At 27.9% G+C, this 26,168-nt stretch overlaps 3 protein-coding genes across 5 annotated transcripts; all 3 read right to left on the reverse strand.

Annotated features, from left to right (window-relative positions):
- Window positions 1–6,861: 6,861 nt before the first annotated feature.
- Window positions 6,862–12,022, reverse strand: LOC103867127 (E3 ubiquitin-protein ligase APD1-like). The gene is made up of 10 exons (XM_033291862.1): window positions 8,929–12,022; window positions 8,722–8,828; window positions 8,506–8,628; window positions 8,312–8,405; window positions 7,994–8,047; window positions 7,843–7,925; window positions 7,629–7,778; window positions 7,455–7,533; window positions 7,122–7,371; window positions 6,862–7,001 (listed from the first exon to the last, which is right to left on the reverse strand). Exons 1-10 carry the CDS (start codon window positions 9,038–9,040, stop codon window positions 6,926–6,928), a joined length of 1,128 nt encoding a protein of 375 aa, XP_033147753.1. The 5' UTR covers window positions 9,041–12,022; the 3' UTR covers window positions 6,862–6,925.
- Window positions 12,023–12,314: 292 nt separating this feature from the next.
- On the reverse strand, window positions 12,315–17,477 carry LOC103867128 (E3 ubiquitin-protein ligase APD1-like). Of its 2 annotated transcripts, none has more exons than XM_009145165.3 (9): window positions 14,474–17,477; window positions 14,269–14,375; window positions 14,066–14,188; window positions 13,873–13,966; window positions 13,494–13,565; window positions 13,341–13,423; window positions 13,115–13,264; window positions 12,939–13,017; window positions 12,315–12,854 (listed from the first exon to the last, which is right to left on the reverse strand). In XM_009145165.3, the coding sequence occupies exons 1-9, from the start codon at window positions 14,589–14,591 to the stop codon at window positions 12,721–12,723; spliced, it is 960 nt and encodes a 319-aa protein (XP_009143413.2). In that variant the 5' UTR covers window positions 14,592–17,477; the 3' UTR covers window positions 12,315–12,720. The 2 variants fall into 2 exon arrangements, with proteins under 2 accessions (XP_009143413.2, XP_009143411.2); XM_009145163.3 differs by having other exon boundaries at window positions 13,873–13,972; window positions 14,474–17,461.
- Window positions 17,478–18,814: 1,337 nt separating this feature from the next.
- Window positions 18,815–24,946, reverse strand: LOC103867129 (E3 ubiquitin-protein ligase APD1). Of its 2 annotated transcripts, none has more exons than XM_009145167.2 (9): window positions 20,844–24,946; window positions 20,639–20,745; window positions 20,436–20,558; window positions 20,243–20,336; window positions 19,868–19,939; window positions 19,708–19,790; window positions 19,480–19,629; window positions 19,304–19,382; window positions 18,815–19,219 (listed from the first exon to the last, which is right to left on the reverse strand). In XM_009145167.2, the coding sequence occupies exons 1-9, from the start codon at window positions 20,959–20,961 to the stop codon at window positions 19,086–19,088; spliced, it is 960 nt and encodes a 319-aa protein (XP_009143415.2). In that variant the 5' UTR covers window positions 20,962–24,946; the 3' UTR covers window positions 18,815–19,085. The 2 variants fall into 2 exon arrangements, with proteins under 2 accessions (XP_009143415.2, XP_009143414.2); XM_009145166.2 differs by having other exon boundaries at window positions 20,243–20,342; window positions 20,844–24,502.
- Window positions 24,947–26,168: the final 1,222 nt, after the last annotated feature.

Raw genomic sequence — 26,168 nt, forward strand, 5'->3', positions numbered from 1 at the left:
GAACCGGTCCCGAACCGAACTTTCATATAATCCGAATGGAGCTGATTTTGATAAACCCGAAAAACCGAAATCCGATTGGATAAAACCGAAACCCGATTGGTACCCCGAATGCCCAGGCCTAGATATATATAGGGATATCGAATTTGAAATGTGCTTTGTTTCGTTTCTAAAAGATATTTGATATTAATATTTAATTTGATTCATACAAATCTAGATATCTAAATTTTTCAGATTGAAAAACATTTGATGGATTATATCAAGATTTACGGATTTATTGTCCCCCTTTAGTATTTACATTTTAGTGGAATAAAACAATATTCTTATATTGGTGGATTCGAAACTATACACATTTTGACATTTTTCACCTAATTACCCAAACTAGTGTCTACCTTCCTAAATCATATGAAATTCTGAAGCAAAAAGTTTGCAAAACGTTTTGTTAAATATGATTCCAAACTCATGAAAGCTCTTTCACCCTTCAATATATATATTTTTAATTATCTGTAAGCTTGATGCATCCTATTGCTAAATTTTATATAAATAATTTTGTATTTTGGCTACTGAATTTTTCGACATCTTCAAAACAATTTTGTATTCATGTAATCATCGTATTGTAAGATATTTGAACTACTTTTAAAATGGAATCGGTGACAAGACTATACGACATTTGTTACTTGTTCATTCCTGCAAATGGGGGAGAAACAAATGGTACATACATAGACGTTGAATGCTCTTACTTGCCATCTAAAATATATCTGAAACTTTTCCAAATCAATATCATCTACTATTTTTATTGAAGCATTCACAACCAGTGACACTGATTTGGAGAGTTGCGTCTATGACTGATTTGGAGAGTTGCGTTTATGGGTAAAGATGGTGAAATAAGTAACAGGACGTTTATGTACCATTTGTTATATGGGATAACATTCAGTAATAGCATCCTTTTATGTCAGTGCGGAGCAAGGGTTGGGCCCAGACAGAAACTTAAATTTATCGGGCCTTCACAGTCTCCCTTTAGGTGGGCATTTTACCCGATACCGAACCCGTATCCGATCCGAAAAACTCGAACCGAAATCCGAACTGAAATAGCAAAAAACCCGAACGGGTAATGATAGGAGAGTTTGGATATCCGAACCCGAACATGTAATATCCGAACCCGAATAATATCCGAAGACAACCAAACATATGTATACTTAACCTTATATTTCTCGTTTACATCTCTCATTTTATTTAAAATATTTATATTAATATTACACGTAGTTTAAGATCATATAATATACATATAGTTACGGAAAAATGATTTGTCACTCAATTAAAATGCATGTCTAGTTTCTTGTTTAATCTATTAACAAAAGTTACATTCAAAATTTAAAAATAAAAGCCAAATTAATGTTTATTTATTTTTGAAATGTTATCTCCAAATCTATCGATATTGAATCTATTAAAAAATTAAAAAAAAATCAGTTAAGTGAAATCTATATTTTTAAATAGAATAAACCTAAAAATGAAAAAAAATAATTTATTTTTTTTTTCAAAATCTCAATATCCGAACCCGACCCGAAATAACCGAATTAAAAATACCCGAATCCGATCCGAAGTATAGAAATACCCGAGGTTTTATACCCCTATACTGAAATACCGAAAATCTGAAATACCCGATCCAAACCCGAACGGGTATCCGAACGCCCACCCTCGTTTCATCTCATAATCTGATTGAGAGAAAAAGCCAAAGTACTTGCATCAAAAGGTTGTGGTCCTTGTGGACGAAGGAGTTCATTGTTTATGGTGGAGTTAAATGTAGACAGGAAATTTATACAAAAAAATGTAGACAGGAAAAACACGGCATGGATCATGGAAACTTTGACCACGAGATTTTTTCTATCTGTGTAAATGTATAGATTAGCCCTAATGTGTTGTTGTGGAACACATATCCTATGTTGAACAACCACTCAAATTATTTGGATATATTAGTTATGTTTTATTTTGTTGTAAAAAATATCTTAGGGTTAGGAGATGACTTGTAACTAGTGTGACCATTTATAGACTGAACAATAAATGGAAGACAAAAAATAGATGGAATAATTGTAGTTGGAGAAATAAAATGAATTGAGATAAATTAATATACATGAAATAATTTTGCAACATAATTTTAGAGTCACAAGGTCATTTAAAAAAAACACCGGAATCAGAATGTTCAAACCAGTGTTATGATCTTCTGTTTTTAGGTGCTATAAACGACTTTAACATCTTTTGGTAGTTTCACTCAGCAAGAGCTAACTACAAACAAACTGGTCTGAAGCTTCAGTAATAATAGAGTGAAGATGTAGTCTGCTGCGATGATCTGTATCAGTTCGCGAAGTACTACAAGAATTAGTACAAGCGTGTGTCATGAAAATGGAGCTGAATGGAAGTTCGAGTTTTGTGATTGTGTGGGCTTGCTCAGCTTGGAAAAGGAAAGATGACATGTGATTGAAAACATATATATGGACATTTTCCATAAAATAAAAGGGAGTTTGCTTGAAGACGAAGTTTTCCATTAAAGAAATGGAAAGTTGCATTAAGTGCATTTGGAAGACTTGAAAAGCAAGTTGAAGACGTGGATAATAAGTTCTGGTCTGCTATATATGGAGGGACGTGCCTTATGAGAAAGACAGATCTCAAAGAATAAAGAGAGAGAGGTTTCTTTGGTGTGTGTTATTGTTTGGTGTCGAAGGACATTCTAAAGCATTGTCTGATGAAATCCGATGTGGACTTAGTTTGGTGGCGTTGGAGTTGGCGCTTTGTGTGGTGGAGTTAGTCATCGTGTATAGCTCGTGTGAGCTTTCTATGTGCTTGGAGAATCAAGCATTCTGTGTCTGGTGTGCGTTAGGTACTGACATACTTGGTGAAGTATTTCCGAGAAGTGGAAGATTGAAGCTTAGAATGGGGGTGGGGGTGGGGTTAGCACAGACGGTTTCATTGAAGTGGTCTGTGAAAATTGCAGCTGTAGATGACATTAAGCTCCAGTGAGCCGGATGAGATTTACGCATGTGTGATTTATTCCTAATCTTTGTAGATTATTGACTTGGAAAATAGTGGTAGACACTAGTGTGTGTTGTACCGTATAGCAATCGTAGGTTGCTTCTTGTTCTAAGTCAATGAAATCTGGACGAGGTCCCGGAGATGTAGGAAACAAACTTCATTAACAAATTTTGTGTGTTACTTTCTTCACTTGTTTTTCGTCGCCTTATCTGCACCAACATAGAAGAGGGACAAATTCTTCTGAGGAATAAACAGAAGCAAGAGAAAAAAGAACATTCATGCACACAATTGATAATTTTATTCTCATCTTGTAAAGCTACACTAGATCTGAAGATGTTATGCTACATGGAGAAAGATATGAAGATCAGAACTGTATTGAAGAGAGGTATGTGACTATGTATAGAAAGAGAAAGAGATTTTTGCACGGAGTTAACTATGTATAGAAAGAGAAAAAGATTTTTGCACTGAGTATCTAATCTATTAATTTAAGGTTTTATTTTTATTTACTGTTAAAAAGTTGTTATTATAGTTTTGGATCTATTCTTTTTTTTTCATTAACAAATAATATGTAACTTTGAGAATTATGTTACATTAATATATATTTGTTTTTAATAATTTTACTAACAACTAGATAACTGGAAAGATCACTACAATCTAAACTGAACATAAACTTGACAAAATAAACCAAATATCACTACAATTTCTCAATTTCCTATACTATAACAAAAATTTAGATTATTTATAATATGTATTCTGTCTATTCCACAAATATAATTCCCAAATCAAGATTTATTAATATGAAATTAAAATATTTGTAATACAAGTTAAATATACGATTATTTTTACACAAAGCAATAAATATAAATCTCAAAATATTCTCACAACATGTATTGTCAATTATTATATGTGAACACCAAACAAAAATCAGATGACTTTAACGTTAAAATTGATATTTTTGTGTTTTTTAACAAAATATTAATCCATATTTTAACGCGGGTACTATCCTAGTATCTAGTATGTTATTATGTTGTGGCTGGCTCTACAAAAGTGTACGAATAACTTCACTACGAAGCTAGGGACTAATTGTTCCATCACATTTTCAAATGTAACATTCAATATGCTTCCTATTCTATGATGGGTTAAACAATGGTGTTATAACAAAGATGGTGGTCAAGAGATAAAAAGATAACACACAACAATATTTAATAGAATTTGTACTCTCTACACACCAAGTATCTCCTATTTGCATTCTATACCCTAAATCCCTCCAATTTTCTTTCCCCATCATTACCATTTTCTCTCATTTGTATGGTATCTCACCCTTTTAAGTATATTGAACTAATTTGCTCTATTTAATTATATTTTTATTATTGTTAATGCTTTATGGATCCAATATTACAATAATTCATACTCCTTACACGGTATATAGGTTATCTTCACCTTCTTGATCTTTTTTCCTATAGATTTGGCAACTCCCAGCAGCTTCTGCTATTTTATGGACATATAAGCCACCACAATGTTAGATACTTTTGTTCAATCTAATAGATTTTTTTCATAAATTTTGAAAGACGGTATTGTAGATTTGTTTTTTCAAAAATAGATTTAAAGTATAATGTAATGTATCAGTAGTTTAATCATAAAGTAGTAGACGTATTAAAGTATCTGCATGCATAACTTTTGTTTTGATTTAGGAAAAAAAATATCCACACATCCACTAGGTAGATTACATATTACATATAAGAAATTGTAGCATGAAATCTCCATATAATTATACTAATGAAGATGAAAAATAAGTTATCTATACTATTATTTGCGAAGTAAATTTTTGGAATCGAGCTCTCACGTTAAAAGTTAGGGCGGTTAATATCTATAATACCCTTAATAATAATATTTATTATATATATTAATTAATATAAACACAAAAAAAATCTATACTATTATTTGCGAAGTAAATTTTTGGAATCGAGCTCTCACGTTAAAAGTTAGGGCGGTTAATATCTATAATACCTTAATAAATTTTATATATAATTAATTATATAACCAAAAACGATTTTTTATTAATAATATTAACTTTTTTAAAATAAGATAAGTCTTATATATTGTGTTGTTATCTTAAAACATATTTTTCAATTATAAATTTTAAAAATAAACTATAAAACAATTATAATAAATTCAGTGGTTAAAGTCAATGTTATCTTTAATAAATTTTAATTAAACATATATATTTAATTAGATTTTTGTCATATATATATAATATATATATGTTTGATTTAATTTTTTTGAAAACATAAATAATAAGTTATTATGATGGTTTTTGAATTAATAAAAAATAAACTAATAAATATTTGTTAAACGATTAAGCCCGCATATGCGGGCAAGACACCTAGTTGTGAAATATAATGTACTGAGTTTATTGCATATAGATATACTTATTTGAAATATATTTAATATGTTATAATTGAAGATATAGCACTAGTAAATTTTAAATCATTTTGAAAAAATAGTAAAATTGAAATCAAATCTTAAATTTTCGACAGAAGTTACAACACTAATAACTAATTAAAGAAAACGACTAAACTGCACTAAAATACCAATGACAACATAACAAACAGAAAGCAAAAAAAAAAATATTTATTTGATTGAAAAGGAAAGATAGCAAAACACAAGTAAATTTTACTAACGGAAAGAATAAAAAAATTCATCCACTATCCCAAGTCATCGTAGAATATAATTAAGCTAAACAATTTTTTGAAATATTTTACTTATTAAAATTTGACTTAATTTTTATTATTATTTATTTTATCAAAATTTGATTAAAATTTTCCAGCCATCACAATATTTCAAAATTATCTTACACTTGAGAAAAACAAAAAATCACCACCATACCAGTTTTATTTTGGTTATCAAAAGAGATGTTCATCTTTCCTTTGTAAGTCACAAAATTTGATGTTTGACAAAAAAAATTATGTTCCGAAAAAAAAACTTCACAACAAAACTAGGGACTAACTTAGAGGTTCCGTTACATTTTCGAAATATGACATTCAATATAATACTTATCACTAGATGTTTTGCATGCACATGCGGGCTTAATCGTTTTACAAATACATATTAGTTTATATTTTATTAATTCAAAAATCAGGATGATAACTTATTATTTATATTTTCAAAAAAATTAAATCAAACATCAAATTATATATACATATATGACGTAAATTTAAATAAAATATATATGTTTATTATTGTGCTGAAATTTTAAAAGAAAACATTCACATATTAAAAATATTTTAGTAAATATATTTATACAAATTTAGCTGATTAATATTTAATTATAAATTGTTTATTTGTTATTTTCTAACTTTTATAATTGAAAAAATAAAATTTAAGATAACAACACAATATATAAGAATTATCTTATTTAAAAAAATTAGTATTATTAATAAAAATTTGTTTTTAATTATATAATTAATTATATATAAAATTCATTAAGGGTAACAATGACTTTAACCACTTAATTATTTTAAATAGTTTTATATCATATTTTAAATTTTATAACTGAAAATATGTTTTAAGATAACAACACAATGTAAAAATTATCTTTTTGAAAATAAAAGTAATATTATAAATAAAAATTCGTTTTGATTATATAGTTAATTATATATAAATTCATTAAGGGTAGTATATATATTAACCGCTCTAACTTTTTACGTGAAAGCTCTGTTGCTAAAATTTACTTCGCAAATAATAGTATAGATATTAAAATTTATTAAAGATAATAATTACAAAGATGCTGGTCAAGAAACAAAAAAAAATAACACAGAAATAAAAAACTGAGACTTGTCAATATTTTAATTTTATTTTTTATTATTATTAGGCTTTATATTTTCATTACATTGATTCATATATTTTAGACGGTATAAATTTGTTTCACTTTCTTTATCTTCTTTCTACATATTGGACAACTCCCAGCAGCTTCTGTTATCCTGTAGACATATTAGCCATCACAATGTTAGATACTTTAGATCAATATCTCAACACCAGATAAGAATGTTCAACAAAACGGTTGTATTTTATCAAACTAGTTTCAATGGATAACAACTTACTTTGTTCCGCACTGATAACAAGCGACGCAATGGCCACATGGGAGGAAAAAGCAATCGCGTTTCGCATCAAAACAAATGGCACAGCGAGTTTTAGTTCCATAACTTGCTTCACCTTCATTGCCACTAAAGTCTTCACGATCAGCATCATATGCTGCAAAAGACTCACTCCAGGAACACATGCTTGAAACATCGTCATCTTTGTGTACAAGTATACTTGTAATCGATGAATCATCATCCATTACGTGTCTATCTTCCCCAGCACGCTCAAACCTTTTATACAGTGATACCAAAAGAAGACTTTTATAATGCTCAGATACCAAATGAAAAATTTACCTGTGACAATGGCATATGAAGTCCATCTAACTTGATGCGAGATTCTGATAAACCATTCTTGTTCTTCAGCTAATACTCCCTGAGTTTACAGACAGTGGAAGACGAGGATTCCTTCAGCTCAGACTAAGAACAATAATATAACTTTTGTTGGTGTGTTTCCTCGAGAATACATACCGGTCTAGGTGCTGCTGAAGTTAAAACAATAGAAGTTCCAACAAAAGGCATTGTATTGATTGTGCACTCGCCGTTGCTGAAGTTACACTCGTAGAATGGTGGTTCTTTAGTATCATACACGACAGCCCTCACATCAATATCCAACTCAACCTGAACAAACACCATCTCAAGTTACATGTGCAAGAAACACAACAGAAACCAAAGTAATTATTACCTCTACGTCCTTCAAGTTCGGGTTAGCCACATTAAGATAATAAGTTTCAGATTCACTTACGTTCACTTGAATCACACCACTCCCTGTAGAAGAACTTTTCTTAAGTCATGGATAACCAATGCACTAAAGTTGGATATCGTAGTTGACTAACCTTGAATCAGATCACCAAATGGAGGTTCCTCCAACAACCAGCGAGTGGCCGTTCCTTGAAAACGAGAGCATTTAAATAATTATGTTGACATCCCTATAAACGCAACACTTTTAAACAAACAACTCATTCACAATTAAGACATCTATCACCTCTATTTCCTTAGTAAGACTTTGCTAAGGGTTTTATCGGTTACATGTTCTTCATTAAAGAAGTGACTTAGGGTATATCTTTGTGTTCACAGCCTTAATGACAATATCAAACCAACATGCAACCGTAGGAGAAAGACAAGCAATAGCACAAAACATAATATTAACTAACCTTTATTGACCACAAGCCGAACTGAACTGCCTTCAGGTTTAACATTTAATGAAATATTCAACGAAGCTCCTTTGTTCAGATAGTAAGGCCATCCCTGAGACTAATTAGACCAGTTCAATAAATTTATATGATTTTAATCAATGCAACAACGGTTTTCAAATAGCCACAACAATCATGAGGAATCTCAAACCTACCCCGTAAGATCTATGTGAGACAGACACCAAACGAGATTCAGACCAATTCATTATAGCAACAGGAGGAGATGCATAGAACCCAAACAGCTGAAGACCAGGTTCAGAACCATACACATTTTCCACCTAACAGAAAGAAAAAAAATACATTAATTAGCACAACACATGAAGGAACACAAAAAGATGTAACCAGACAACAACAACAACAACAACAACAACCTTAACGCTTTTGATAAAGATGGAGTTTGGTTGAACAAGCATGGAAGCGTTAGGTCCAAGCCAGACATTTGTTGGGTGGGAAACACGCATGAGAATAAACGTCGCCACTGATTCACAACGCAGATTCAAACAAATCAAATATAAAGGGAAGAGTTTTTCAGTGCTAAAACCAAAAATCAAAATCGTTAATTTGAGATCGAAACAAACCAATTATCCAGCCAAAGAAAACCATAGCCACGTATGAAAATTTTAATTCAACATCAGACGTCGAACTGCCCCACCGGGGGCGATCACCAAGTAATTGAAGTCGAAAATCCATCTTAAGTAATCTAGAGAGATAGAGAAAACAGAGAGATGATGATGATAAGATTGATGGGAGCCATGGTGTTATAAAGGAAGAATCTGAGAATCTGTGAGGATGTTAGTCCATGAAGAAAGTTGCAAGTTGATTAATGTAACGGTTACACTGTCTTAATAGTGGTATACTAGTAGAAGACAAATGATTGTATAATCAAAGACTAGACAATATTTGACTTCTTTAAGGGTGTTTTTCGTATTTTTGTTAAGATAATATCTTATATATGCTTTGTTGTCATTACATGGTTATGTTTTGGTTTAAGGAAAATGTATTTTTTTAAAGTGAAATTCCTAAGGTATCCTTTGCCGGAAGTTTAATTAGTTGTATAATGAATGAAGATGCTGCCAAAAGAAAGTAAATATTTTATGTTTGACTAGTAATCTTTATTAAATGCGTATACGGTATTTTAGTAATAAAGTAGTAGATGTAATAAAGTACCTGCATGCAAAGACTTTTGTTTGATTTAGGAAAAAAATATTGTATAATATCCAAACACTCCACTGGCTAGATTACATGTAAGCAATTGTAGAAAATTAATCCAATATGTTATCTAATGATATGCTGGTTTATAATTATCTTTTGTTTAAATCTATCAGAATACTGATTAAAAATATAATATTATATTATATAAGCGAAGCAAGAAAACAAAGAAATGTTAGAAATTAACTCGTCTGAAACATTATATATTTTTCCGTATGTTTATAGTAATGGAGATGAAGATAAAGTTACTGTGAAATATAATTTACTAAGTTTATTGCATATATATGTACTTATTTGAAATACATGTAAAATATGTTATAGTAGAAGATATAACACTACTAAATTTTATACTAAATTTTGTTAAAAATTAAATTTTACATTAAATTTTGAATTTTTGACAGAATTTATAACATTTATAATGAATTAAAAGAAGATGACTAAATAATACAAAAATATTAACGACAACATAACGACAAAAAACCGAAAAAACAAAAAAAAAATTCGTTAGGCTAAAAAGGAGAGACAACAAAACACACATAAATCTTACTAACGGAAAGAAGAAAAAGATTCAATGATTACCACGGGTCATCGTAGAATAGAATTGACGGGTCATCGTAGAATAGAATTGACCTAAAATTTATAAAATATTTTATTTTAATTTTTTTATTAAAATACTGATTAAATTTAAAATAATAATTATAATAATAATAATAATAATAATAATATATAGAACAAAAATGAAAAAAAATATTGTAGTAGAAGATACAACACTAGTAAATTTTATACCAAATTTTGTTAAATATTAAATTTTACATTAAATTTCAAAATTTTGACATAATTTATAACATTTATAATGAATTAAAAGAAGAAGACTAAACGACACAAAAATATTAACGACAACAAATAAAAGGAAAGACAACAAAACACACATAAATCTTATTAACGGAAAGAAGAAAAAATTCCTCGATTAACATGAGTCATCGTAGAATAGAATTGACCTAAAATTTTGTAAAAATATATTTTTTAAAAAAATTTCATCAAAATGCTGATTAAATTTAAAACTTATAATAAAATATATAGAACAAAAATGCAAAAAGATATGTTATAGTAGAAGATATAACACTAGTAATCTTTATACCAAATTTTGTTAAAATTTTGGTTTGTTTATGGTTAATTCAGGTCAAAATTCGAAAAATAGACTTTTGAATTAGATATCAGATTTTTTCGTATTTTCAGAAATAAATTTTGGATAATTTAGACAATTTTAAATTTTCAGATAAAAGAATTATTTTTAACGAAAAATCAGATAAAAAGTCCTCTCGGAATTTGACTTTTTGTACTTTTTTTTATAAATAGTATTTTTAAATTATCTTAATATTTTAAAAATAAATTTAGTTAAGATTTATAAGTATGTAAATTATATTATAGAAATTTGGGTACCTATTTGATTCTTGGTTCGATATATCCAGTTCTTTGGTTATAGAAATTTAAGATCATTCGATTAATTAGTAAGATCTAAATCCAAAGCAAACCTCTTTTTGGTTCAGTTCGGTTTGGTTCGGTTCCGGATAAATGTGTACATGCCTATATTTAACATATTTTTATTTGTACACAAGACGATTTATATATATACCCAAATAAAACTTCAAACTTTTTGGTCTCATATTTTAAATTAAAGAAATGAGATAAACACATCAATTTAGATTTCCCATAACAACTCCAAACTTTTTATCCCTTTATATAAAAATATCCGTGAAACAATAGGATATTCCATAAAACTATTGATTATCCTATAGAAATAAATCACTATCTTAAAATACCATAAAATCCACATTTTGTTTCCATATTTTAGTTTATAACAATCTTAATACACGAAATCAAGTTAGATTTTCCATAACATAAGACCATCTCCAACCCATCTCTGTAATAGAGATCTCTAAAATAGAGAAAAAAATAGAAACAGTGTTTTTGCTCTAATGTGTTCCTCTATAATAGAGGAATGCTATATTTGTCTCTATAAATAGAGAGTGCTATTTTTCCTCTAAATATCGTCTCTATTTTTTCCTCTATTTTAGAGATCTCTATTATAGAGATGGGTTGGAGATGCTCTAACAACTCCAAACATATTACGTTATTGTGTTTGAAAAAATCATATAAACATTTTAAAATATAGTTAATGTTAAAGATATTTCCTACTAATGACGTAAAATAAGATTTTTACGTTTATAAAAATGAAATCAAACACATGTGCGGTTGCGCGGATCAAGATCTAGTATTATACTAATGGAGATGAAGACTAAGTTACTGTGAAATATAATGCATGAGTTTTTTGCAGATAGATGTACTTATTTGAAATATATTTAATATAGAAGATATAACACTAGTAAAATTTATATCAATTTTTTAAAAAAATATTAAAAATTTACATCAAATCTTAAATTTTGGACAGAAGTTTTAACACTAGTAACAAATTAAAAGAAAACGACTAAACTACACTAAAATACCAACGACAACATGACAACAATAAACCGAAAACAAAAGAATTTATTTATTAGATTGAAAAGGAAAGATAACGAAACACACGTAAATCTTACTGACGGAAAGAATGAAAATTAATCCACTATCTCAAGACATAGTAGAATTAAGCTAAACATTTTTTTGAAATATTTTACTTTTTAAAATTTGACAAATTTTTTTATTAATTTTTAATTTTTTAATATTTTTGAAATATTTTACTTATTAAAATTTGACATTCTTTTTTTTTTTAATTTGATTAAATTTCTCGAGCCATCACAATATTTCATTATCTTACTCTTTTGAGAAAAAACAAAAATTCACCACCATAACAGTTTTATTTTGGTTATCAAAGGAGATGTTCCTCTTTCCTTTGTAGTTACAAAATTTGATGTTTGATAAAAAAAATTATGTTCCAAAAAAAAAAAAATCACCACAAAACTAGGGACTAATTTAGAGGTTTCGTTACATCTTTGAAAGATGACATTCAATATAATACTCATCCTGTAATGGGTTAAACAAAGAGGTCTTATCACAATTGTGTTGGTCAAGAAACAAAAAATAATAATACAGAAAAAATTGAGATTTGTTATATTTAATTATATCTTTAATTATTATAAAGCTTTATAATTTCATCATACATTGATTCATACATCGTCATCTTTGTTTACAAGTAGACTTATAATCGATGAATCATCATCCATTACGTATCTCTCTTCCCCATGATGCTGTAACCAGTTATTTAGTTTTATAGATAGCAAAATGAAGCAAATCACGAGACCTGTATATTCACAAATGCTACATGTAATTGATACCAAAAGAATTAGTTTACAATGCTCAGATACCAAATGAATTAAAAGTTTACCAGTGACGATGGCATATGAAGTGCATCTAGCTTGATAGGAAATTCTGATGAACCATTCTTGTTCTCCAGATAATACTCCCTGAACTCAGAGACAGTGAGAGATGAGGATTCATTCAGCTGAGACTGAGAATAATATATAAAAAAAATTGTTAGTGTGGTTCATAGAAAATACATACCTGTCGATATGCTGGTGAAGTTATAACAATAGAAGTTCCAACAAAAGGCATTGTATTGAATGTGCACGCCCTGTTGCTGAAGTTACACTTGTAGAATGGTGGTTCTTTAGTATCATACACGACAGCCATCACATCAATATCCAGTTCCACCTGAACAAATTCCAACACAAGTTCAAAAAAAAATGGACGTGTGCAAGAACACAACAGAAACCAAAGTAATTATTGCCTCTACGTCCTTCAAGTTGGGGTTAGCCACATTAAGATGATAACTTTCAGTATTTTTTATGTTCAGTTGAATCACACCACTCCCTGTAAAAAAACTTTTATTAACTCATGAATAACCAGTATAACCAAAGCACTTAAGTCCTAGTTAACTAACCCTGAATCAGATTCAATGAGAGAGCGGTCTCATAATTTGGAGGTTCCTCCCACAACCAGCGAGTGGCGATTACTGCGAAAACGAGAGCATTTAAATAATTATGTTGGCATCCCTAAAAAGGCAACACTTTTAAACAAACAACTACATTCACGATTAAGACATCTTTCCTTAGTTAGGTTTTGCTTTACGTTTTGGAGTATGTTTAGGAAAATTATACACTTTGCTAAGGGGTTTTATCGGTTACAAGTTCTTCATTAAAGAAGAGCTTTAGGGTATTTGTACTCATATCACAACCTTGATGACAAATATCAAACCAACATGCAAACCATAGCAGAAAGACAAGCAAGAACACGAACATATATATATAATATTAACCAACCTTTATCGACCACAAGCCGAACTGAATAGCCTTCAGGTTTAACATTATATGAAATATTCAACGAGGCTCCTTCGTTCAAATAGTAAGGGCATCCCTGAGACTAATTAAACCAGTTCAATAAATTTATATGATTTCAACCAATGCGACAACAATTTCAAATAGTCATAACAATCATGAGGAATCTCAAACCTACCCCGTAAGATCTATGTGAGACAGACACCAAACGAGATTCAGACCAATTCATTACAGCAACAGGAGGAGATGCATAGAACCCAAACAGCTGAAGACCAGGTTCAGAACCATACACATTTTCCACCTAACAGAAAGAAAAAAATACATTAATTAGCACAACACATGAAGGAACACAAAAAGATGTAACCAGACAACAACAACAACCTTAACGCTTTTGATAAAGATGGAGTTTGGTTCAACAAGCATGGAAGCGTTAGGTCCAATCCAGACATTTGTTGGGCGCAAAACAGGCGCGAGCATATACATCGCCACTGATTCAGAACGCAGATTCAAACAAATCAAATATAAAGGGAAGTCTTTCAATGCTAAAACCAAAAATCAAAATCGTTAATTTGAGATCGAAACAAACCATTTATCCAGCCAAAGAAAACCATAGCCGCGTATGAAAATTTTAATTCAACATCAGACGTCGAACTGGCCCACCGGGGGCGGGGGTGATCACCAAGTAATTGAGCTCGAAAATCCATCTTAAGTAATCTAGAGAGAGAGAGAGATAGAAAACAGAGAGATGATGATGATAAGATTGATGGGAGCCCTAGTGTTATAAAGGAAGAATCTGAGAATCTGTGAGGACGTTAGTCCATGAAGAAAGTTGCAAGTTGATTAATGTAACGGTTACTCTGTTTGAATAGTGGTATACCAGTAGAAGACAAACGATGGTATAGTCAAAGACTAGACAGTATTTGACTTCTTTAAGCATACTGTTTGAATAAGGGTATGCTTTGTTGTCATTACATGGTTATGTTTTGGTTTAAGGAAAGTGTATTTCTTAAAAGTGAAATTACTAAGGTATTCTATACCGGAAGTTTAATTAGTTGTATAATAAATGAAGATACTGCCAAAAGAAAGTAAATATTTTATGTTTGACACTTTGACTAATAATTTTTATTAAATGCGCATACGGTATTTTAGTAATAAAGTATCTGCATCCAAAGACTTTTGTTTGATTTAGGAAAGAAATATTGAATAATATCCAAACATTCCACTGACTTGATTACATGTAATCAATTGTAGAAAATTAATCCAATATGCTATCTAATGATATGTTGGTTTATATTTTTTTTTGTTTAAATCTATCAGAATATTGATTAAAAATATAATATTATATTATATGCGAAACAAGAAAACAAAGAAATGCTAGAAATTAAGTCATCTGAAACATTATATATTTTCCATGTGTTTATACTAATGGAGATGAAGATAAAGTTATTGTGAAATATAATGTACTAAATTTATTGCATGTAGATGTACTTATTTGAAATATATGTTATAGTAGAAGATATAACACTAGTAAATTTTATACTAATTTTTGTTAAATATTAAATTTTATATTAAATTTTGAATTATGACAGAATTTATAACATTTATAATGAATTAAAAGAAAATAACTAAATGACAACATAACAACAACAAACCAAAAAAACAAAAATATATTAATTAGACTAAAAAGGAAAGACAAAAACACACATAAATCTTACTAACGGAAAGAAGGAAAAGATTCTTCGATTACCACGGGTCATCGTAGAATAGAATTCACCTAAAAATTATAAAAATATTTTATTTGTAAATTTTATTAAAATTTTGATTAAACATTATATAGTTTCCGTATGTTTATACTAATGGAGATGAAGATAAAGTTATTGTGAAATATAATGTACTAAGTTTATTACATATAGATGTACTTATTTGAATTATATGTAAAATATGTTATAGTAGAAGATATAACACTAGTAAATTTTATACTAAAATTTGTTAAACATTAAATTTTGAACTTTTGACAGAATTTATAACATCTATAATGAATTAAAAGAAGATGACTAAACGACACAAAATACTAACGACAACATAACGACAACAAACCGAAAAAGTATATATCCGGCCGTTAGACTAAAAAGGAACGAAAACAAAACACACATAAATATTACTAACCGAAAGAAGAAAAAGATTCCTCGATTACCATGGATCATCGTAGAATAGAATTAACCTAAATATTATAAAAATGTTTCACTTGTAAATTTTACTAAAATGTTGATTAAACATTGTATAATTTTTGTATGTTTATACTAATAGAGATGAAGATAAAGTTATTGTGAAATATAATGTACTAAGTTTATTACATATAGATGTACTTACTTGAAATATATGTAAAATATGTTATAGTAGAAGATTTAACACTAGTAAATGTTATACTGAAATTTGTTAAATATTAAATTTACATTAAATTTTGAAATTTTGACAGAATTTATAACATTTATAATGAATTAAAAGAAGATGACTAAACGACACAAAAATATTAACAACAACAAACCGAGGAAACAAAAAAATATATTCGTTAGACTAAAAAGAAAAGACAACAAAACACAGATAAGTCTTACTAACGGAAATAAGGAAAAGATTCCTCGATTACCACCGGTCATCGTAGAATAGAATTGATAAAAAAAATTATAAAATCATTTTATTCGTAAAATTTTATTAAAATATTGATTAAATATAAAAATTATAAAAATAAATATAGAAAAAACGAAAAAAATAAGATTAAACATTAAGATTCTCTCTTATCTAAAAAGTAATTTAAGCTCCATAAATCATAGATTAATTCAGAAAATGAATAAGTTTTTTATAGAAAAGAATAAGTTATTGTAAGATATAACATACTGATTTTTTTCATGCAGATGTACTTATCTGAAAAATATTCAAGTAACATTTTCAATCTTTTTGTATGGTCATATTTATGTCTTATTTTATCGGAATATTGATTGTAATCAATAAAATGTTATATTTAGGCTGAAAATTTAACCTCTAACACAAAGAAAACCTATTCTCTAGTTCGGTAAAAACCTTGTTCTAAAACCAATCCATGGAGGGACGAGTTTGGGTCGTGTAATCGTTGTTGCACTATATGCGGCCAAACACTCAAGAGTCAACAAATTTTTTTTGATGGTTTCAAGCTTGAAATCGGTGTTTACATCATAGTTCTATTATATTTCGTCATTGGTAACGAGAAAACAAAGCTGAAACGAAGAAAATCATATAAAATGTCCACATACTTGTGGTATATTTGAAATGTGGTACCAAAGAAAGTGTATAAGTAAAATTTCCCCTAAAAATATTGATTATCCTATAGAAATAAATCACTATCTTAAAATACCATAAAATCCACATTTTGTTTCCATATTTTAGTTTATAACAAGAGAAAAAGACTAGGATAACACCAAACCAAGTTTTTGTTCCCAAAGTAGCACTCAAGGCTCAAAATCACAAAAATATGTTTCATTAAAGAGGTAAATATACATTTATATCCATTGGGTTAATTAATCCAAACCTTAGGGTTTAGAGTTAAGGGGTGGGGTTTTGGAATTAGGGTTTAAAATTTTATAAAAAATAAATACTAAAATAAAAAATAAAAATTTTGAAAACAGTTTCAAAAAGTATTTTTAAATTATAAAAAAAAAATTTGAAAAAATAAAAAAAAATTTCTAAATTTTTTTTTAAAAAAAATTTATAAAAATTTCGAATCTGAAAAATATAATCTGAATCTATAAAAATTTTCTTTTTTTCATTTTTTATTTTTATTTATTTTTGTTTGTTTATTTAATTTTAAACCAAGGGTATTAGGGATATTTCACTCTTTAATGAATGTCATTTTTCTGACTTTCTCCTTCTAGAGCTATTTTTGAGACATAAACTTCAAAAGGTGCTATTATTGACAATTGCCCTTATAACAATCTTAATACACGAAATCAAGTTAGATTTTCCATAACATAAGACCATCTCCAACTCATCTCTATAATAGAAATCTCTAAAATAGAAGAAAAAATAGAAACGGTGTTTTTGCTCTAATGTGTTTCTCTCTAATAGAGGAATGCTATATTTGCCTCTATAAATAGAGGAATACTATTTTTTCCTCTAAATATCGTCTTTATTTTTTCATCTATTTTAGAGATCTCTATTATAGAGATGGGTTGGAGATGCTCTAACAACTCCAAACATATTACGTTATTGTGTTTGAAAAAATCATATAAACATTTTAAAATATAGTTAATGTTAAACATATTTGCTACTAATGAAATAACTTATTTTACGTTTATAAAAATGAAATTAAACACCCGTGCGGTTGCGCGGATCAAGATCTAGTATTATACTAATGGAGATGAAGACTAAGTTACTGTGAAATATAATGTACTGAGTTTTTTGCAGATAGATGTACTTATTTGAAATATATTTAATATAGAAGATATAACACTAGTAAAATTTATATCAATTTTTTAAAAAATATTAAAATTTACATCAAATCTTAAATTTTGGACAGAAGTTACAACACTAATAACAAATTAAAAGAAAACGACTAAACTACACTAAAATACCAACGACAACATGACAACAATAAACCGAAAACCAAAGAACTTATTTATTAGATTGAAAAGGAAAGATAACGAAACACACGTAAATCTTAGTAACGAAAAGAATGAAAATTAATCCACTATCTCAAGACATAGTAGAATTAAGCTAAACATTTTTTTTTTGAAATATTTTACTTATTAAAATTTGACATTCTTTTTTAAAAAATTTGATTAAATTTCTCGAACCATGACAATATTTCATTATCTTACTCTTTTGAGAAAAACAAAAATTCACCACCATAACAGTTTTATTTTGGTTGTCAAAGGAGATGTTCCTCTTCCCTTTGTAGTTACAAAATTTGATGTTTGATAAAAAAAATTATGTTCCAAAAAAAAAAAAATCACCATAAAACTAGGGACTAATTTAGAGGTTTCGTTACATTTTTGAAAGATGACATTCAATATAATACTCATCCTGTAATGGGTTAAACAAAGAGGTCTTATCACAATTGTGTTGGTCAAGAAACAAAAAATAATAATACAGAAAAAAATTGAGATTTGTTAATATTTTAATTATATCTTTTATTATTATAAAGCTTTATAATTTCATCATACATTGATTCATACATCGTCATCTTTGTTTACAAGTAGACTTATAATCGATGAATCATCATCCATTACATATCTCTCTTCCCCATGATGCTGTAACCAGTTATTTAGTTTTATAGATAGCAAAATGAAGCAAATCACGAGACCTGTATATTCACAAATGCTACATGTAATTGATACCAAAAGAATTAGTTTACAATGCTCAGATACCAAATGAATTAAAAGTTTACCTGTGACGATGGCATATGAAGTGCATCTAGCTTGATAGGAAATTCTGATGAACCATTCTTGGTCTCCAGATAATACTCTCTGAACTCAGAGACAGTGAGAGATGAGGATTCATTCAGCTGAGACTGAGAATAATATATAAAAAAAATTGTTAGTGTGGTTCATAGAGAATACATACCTGTCGATGTGCTGGTGAAGTTAAAACAATAGAAGTTCCAACAAAAGGCATTGTATTAAATGTGCACGCGCTGTTGCTGAAGTTACACTTGTAGAATGATGGTTCCTTAGTATCATACACGACAGCCTTCACATCAATATCCAGTTCCACCTGAACAAATTCCATCACAAGTTCAAAAAAAAAAATGGACGTGTGCAAGAACACAACAGAAACCAAAGTAATTATTGCCTCTACGTCCTTCAAGTTGGGGTTAGCCACATTAAGTTGATAACTTTCAGTTTTACTTATGTTCAGTTGAATCACACCACTCCCTGTAAAAAAACTTTTATTAACTCATGAATAACCAGTGTAACCAAAGCACTTAAGTTGGATCTCCTAGTTGACTAACCCTGAATCAGATTCAGTGTGAGAGCGGTCAGATCAATTGGAGGTTCCTCCCACAACCAGCGAGTGGCCATTACTGTGAAAACGAGAGCATTTAAATAATTATGTTGGCATCCCTAAAAAGGCAACACTTTTAAACAAACAACTACATTCACGATTAAAACATCTTTCCTTAGTTAGGTTTTGCTTTACGTTTTGGAGTATGTTTAGGAAAATTATACACTTTGCTAAGGGGTTTTATCGGTTACAAGTTCTTCATTAAAGAAGAGCTTTAGGGTATTTGTACTCTTATCACAACCTTGATGACAAATATCAAACCAACATGCAAACCATAGCAGAAAGACAAGCAAGAACACGAACATATATAATATTAACCAACCTTTATCGACCACAAGCCGAACTGAACAGCCTTCAGGTTTAACATTATATGAAATATTCAACGAGGCTCCTTCGTTCAAATAGTAAGGGCATCCCTGAGACTAATTAAACCAGTTCAATAAATTTATATGATTTCAACCAATGCGACAACAATTTCAAATAGTCATAACAATCATGAGGAATCTCAAACCTACCCCGTAAGATCTATGTGAGACAGACACCAAACGAGATTCAGACCAATTCATTACAGCAACAGGAGGAGATGCATAGAACCCAAACAGCTGAAGACCAGGTTCAGAACCATACACATTTTCCACCTAACAGAAAGAAAAAAATACATTAATTAGCACAACACATGAAGGAACACAAAAAGATGTAACCAGACAACAACAACAACCTTAACGCTTTTGATAAAGATGGAGTTTGGTTCAACAAGCATGGAAGCGTTAGGTCCAATCCAGACATTTGTTGGGCGCAAAACAGGCGCGAGCATATACATCGCCACTGATTCAGAACGCAGATTCAAACAAATCAAATATAAAGGGTAGTCTTTCAATGCTAAAACCAAAAATCAAAATCGTTAATTTGAGATCGAAACAAACCATTTATCCAGCCCAAGAAAACCATAGCCGCGTATGAAAATTTTAATTCATCATCAGACGTCGAACTGGCCCACCGGGGGCGGGGGTGATCACCAAGTAATTGAGCTCGAAAATCCATCTTAAGTAATCTAGAGAGAGAGAGAGATAGAAAACAGAGAGATGATGATGATAAGATTGATGGGAGCCCTAGTGTTATAAAGGAAGAATCTGAGAATCTGTGAGGACGTTAGTCCATGAAGAAAGTTGCAAGTTGATTAATGTAACGGTTACTCTGTTTGAATAGTGGTATACCAGTAGAAGACAAACGATGGTATAGTCAAAGACTAGACATTATTTTACTTCTTTAAGCATACTGTTTGAATAGTGGTATGCTTTGTTGTCATTACATGGTTATGTTTTGGTTTAAGGCAAGTGTATTTCTTAAAAGTTAAAAGTGAAATTCCTAAGGTATCCTATACCGAAAGTTTAATTAGTTGTATAATAAATGAAGATACTGCCAAAAGAAAGTAAATATTTTATGTTTGACTAATAAGTTTTATTAAATGCGCATACGTTATTTTAGTAATAAAGTATCTGCATCCAAAGACTTTTGTTTGATTTAGGAAAGAAATATTGAATAATATCCAAACACTCCACTGACTAGATTACATGTAATCAATTGTAGAAAATTAATCCAATATGCTATCTAATGATATGATGGTTTATATTTTCTTTTGTTTAAATCTATCAGAATATTGATTAAAAATATAATATTATATTGTATGCGAAACAAGAAAACAAAGAAATGCTAGAAATTAAGTCATCTGAAACATTATATATTTTCCATGTGTTTATACTAATGGAGATGAAGATTATTGTGAAATATAATGTACTAAGTTTATTGCATGTAGATGTACTTATTTGAAATATATGTTATAGTAGAAGATATAACACTAGTAAATTTTATACTAATTTTTATTAAATATTAAATTTTATATTAAATTTTGAATTTTAACAGAATTTATAACATTTATAATGAATTAAAAGAAAATAACTAAATGACAACATAACGACAACAAACCAAAAAATAAAAATATATTCATTAGACTAAAAAGGAAAGACAACAAAACACACATAAATCTTACTAACGGAAAGAAGAAAAAGATTCTTCGATTAGCACGGGTCATCGTAGAATAGAACTGACCTAAAGATTATAAAAATATTTTATTTGTAAATTTTATTAAAATTTTGATTAAACATTATATAGTTTCCGTATGTTTATACTAATGGAGATGAAGATAAAGTTATTGTGAAATATAATATACTAAGTTTATTACATATAGATGCACTTATTTGAATTATATGTAAAATATGTTATAGTAGAAGATATAACACTAGTAAATTTTATACTAAAATTTGTTAAACATTAAATTTTGAATTTTTGACAGAATTTATAACATCTATAATAAATTAAAAGAAGTGACTAAACGACACAAAATACTAACGACAACATAACGACAACAAACCGAAAAAGTATATATCCGGCCGTTAGACTAAAAAGGAACGAAAACAAAACACACATAAATATTACTAACCGAAAGAAGGAAAAGATTCCTCGATTACCATAGGTCATCGTAGAATAGAATTAACCTAAATATTATAAAAATATTTCACTTGTAAATTTTATTAAAATGTTGATTAAACATTGTATAATTTTTGTATGTTTATACTAATGGAGATGAAGATAAAGTTATTGTGAAATATAATGTACTAAGTTTATTACATATAGATGTACTTATTTGAAATATATTTAAAATATGTTATAGTAGAAGATTTAACACTAGTAAATATTATACTAAAATTTGTTAAATATTAAATTTACATTAAATTTTGAAATTTTGACAGAATTTATAACATTTATAATGAATTAAAAGAAGATGACTAAACGACACAAAAATATTAACAACAACAAACCGAGAAAACAAAAAAATATATTCGTTAGACTAAAAAGAAAAGACAACAAAACACAGATAAGTCTTACTAACAGGAATAAGGAAAAGATTCCTCGATTACCACGGGTCATCGTAGAATAGAATTGTTAAAACAAAATTATAAAATCATTGTATTCGTAAAATTTTATTAAATATTGATTAAATATAACAATTATAAAAATAAATATAGAAAAAACGAAAAAAACATAAGATTAAACATTAAGATTCTCTTATCTAAAAAGTAATTTAAGCTCCATAAATCCTAGATTAATTCAGAAAATGAATAAGTTTTTTATAGAAAAGAATAAGTTATTGTAAGATATAACATACTGATTTTTTTTCATGCAGATGTACTTATCTGAAAAATATTCAAGTAACATTTTCAATCTTTTTGTATGGTCATATTTATGTCTAATTTTATCGGAATATTGATTGTAATCTATCAAATGTTATATTTAGGCTGAAAATTTAACCTCTAACACAAAGAAAACCTATTCTCTAGTTCGGTAAAAACCTTGTTCTAAAACCAATCCATGGAGGGACGATTTTGGGTCGTGTAATCGTTGTTGCACTATATGCGGCCAAACACTCAAGAGTCAACAAATTTTTTTGACGGTTTCAAGCTTGTAATCGGTGTTTACATCATAGTTCTATAATATTTTGTCATTGGTAACGAGAAAACGAAGCTGAAACGAAGAAAATTATATAAAAAATGATGAATCATGTTACGGAATGAAAAATATGCGTCAAGTTAAGTAGGAAAGTGGAAGAAGAAGATGAAATCTAATTATGATATTGCCCTTTATTAGATAAAAGCAAAAAAAAAAGTGCTTATATGGGAATCAAAGACAAAAAGTGAAAAGGCATGTCCACCTTAACTAACTGTATGTTAGGTCAATTTTTATCATTTTTTTTCCTCATTAACTCAAACAGATTCATACTGACTCTGTAAACTAAATCGGAAGTTCTGCATCCATGTGACCAATAAAAACCGGTTGTTTTCTGACATTGTATGTCGTCAATTTGATTATCAAAATAGGTAAATATATATTTAATGTATATTATACTTAGATATATCTAACAAAAAATTCCGCGCATTCTTCGATTTTATCTTGTTTTTCTATTAACTTGCTAGGTTGGAGTAGCCGCAGGTGTTTCGCCTAATGCGTATTTGAACTAGGTTAAGCCCAGTGCCGGCTCTTACCCATGGCAACATGAACATTTGCCATAGGTCCATAATTTTTTTTGTGTGATTTTAAAGGTTCATTTCAATTTGTTAAATTATCAAAATGTCTATAATTAAGTAAATCGAATCAGTACTATTAAACCATGAAAATTTTATATTTACGTGCAAATAGTATAGGTTGGACCAATTATTTAACTTTTTATTAGTTCTCATACAACTAAATTACTTAAATATATATCATATTTAACCAATTATTTTAATATTTTCAAAATAAGATATCTAAAAGGAAATTCTCAAGAATCTTTTTCTAAGATTACATTTTAATAATATCTTTTATTAAAGTTAAATATGCATATCATTTTAATATTTACTTTTAAATAATAAAAATCATAATTAATATCAACTCAAATTAAAAAAAAGATTATTAATTCATTTTTCATTTATATAATAAGAAATGACATTTCTATAATATTTATATATGCATAATCTATATTTATAATTAAATTACTACATCAATTAATAACTATAAAGTAACTTAATCCATTTAATAACTATTTTATAAATTATAAAATAACAGAATAAAATATATTCAAGAAATTTACAACATACTTCAACATATTAAAACAAATATTAACATAAGATGTATAAATAATAAATAATAAATAATTTCATATTTCCATATATATATTTAAATTGTAATATTAAAATATTAATCAAGTATCAATACTATTAGATAGGAGAACTTTTTATCTACTTGCAATAATCTAGGTTGTACCATTACATTTATTTAAATTTTTATTATTTCTCATACAACTAATTTATTTAAATATATATCATATTTAACCAATTATTTTAATATTTTCAAATAATATATTTAAAAATATATTCTCAAGAATCTTTTTGTAAGATTACATTTTAATAATATTTTTTAATATCTTTTATTAAAATTTAAATATGCATTTCATTTTAATATTTACTTTTAAATAATAAAAATCATTATTAATATCAACTAAAATTAAAAACGTCATTTTTATTTTTTATATAATAAGAATTGACATTTCTATAATATTTATATATACATAATATATATTCATAATTAAATTACCAAACCTATTAATAAATATAAAGTAACTTAATCCATTTATTAACTATTTTATAAATTATAAAATAACAGAATAAAATATATTCAGGAATTTTACAACGTACTTCAACATAATAAAACAAATATTAACATAAGATATATAAATAATAAATAATTTCATATTTTAATATTTATATTTAAATAAGAATATAAAAATAATTTATTATATTTATCAAGTATGAAACGGATTGAATCACAATAGTTAATTATATAATATGCTGAAAATATAATATAAAATAAATTGTTTCTAATATAAAAAATTTTCAAAAAAAATTATAATATTTAAAGTTTTCAAATATAATAAAATTGATACAAGTCGGTTTATATAAATGAATTATCTTGTTTTTCATAAAATTATATTCATGTAAATTTTAATTTAATTATATATACTTAAAAATTCGGGTTCGTGTCAGAGTTCAGAACACTGAATATAATGTTTCATGTCTAAAATTTAAATGTAGATACACAATAAAAAATACAAATTTATATCATTCAAATTTTGTTTTTTCAAAAATAATCATACGTTTTAAAAACGCTAATCAAAATCTAGTTTACTTATTAAAAAACAAAACAATAAGAAATATTTACTTTTCACCATTAGTTTTGGAATACTTTTTTCTCTTTGTTTCAGGTCTTAGAGTTCAATTTTAAAATATGCAATGAATAAAATATATAAAATATATTTATAAAAAGGTTTATATTCTGTGTTTAGCCCAATGCTATTATATTGGTTAAGAGGCATTGGTTAAGCTTAAGCCTAATGCCCAACTAAAATTTTTAAGAAGTATAATATAATTTGATAGATTGGACCCTCTCTACTGCATTAAAAGTATTATGGGCTTTCAAACTTTAAAACATATTACCTAAAATGTTGCTAGATACAATGCTTTTGCAGTGTCAGCCCATGCCAAAAGTAGGTATGCATAATCCTTTTGCCAAAAACTCAACGAATACTGCTCACAAGCTAGTATAGTGATAACGAAAAAGTATAAACACGGAAAAATGTCAATTTCGGTACCAACAATTTC

Source organism: Brassica rapa, chromosome A05 (genome assembly GCF_000309985.2).
Source record: "Brassica rapa cultivar Chiifu-401-42 chromosome A05, CAAS_Brap_v3.01, whole genome shotgun sequence".
In the NCBI taxonomy this organism is placed as follows: Eukaryota; Viridiplantae; Streptophyta; class Magnoliopsida; order Brassicales; family Brassicaceae; genus Brassica; species Brassica rapa.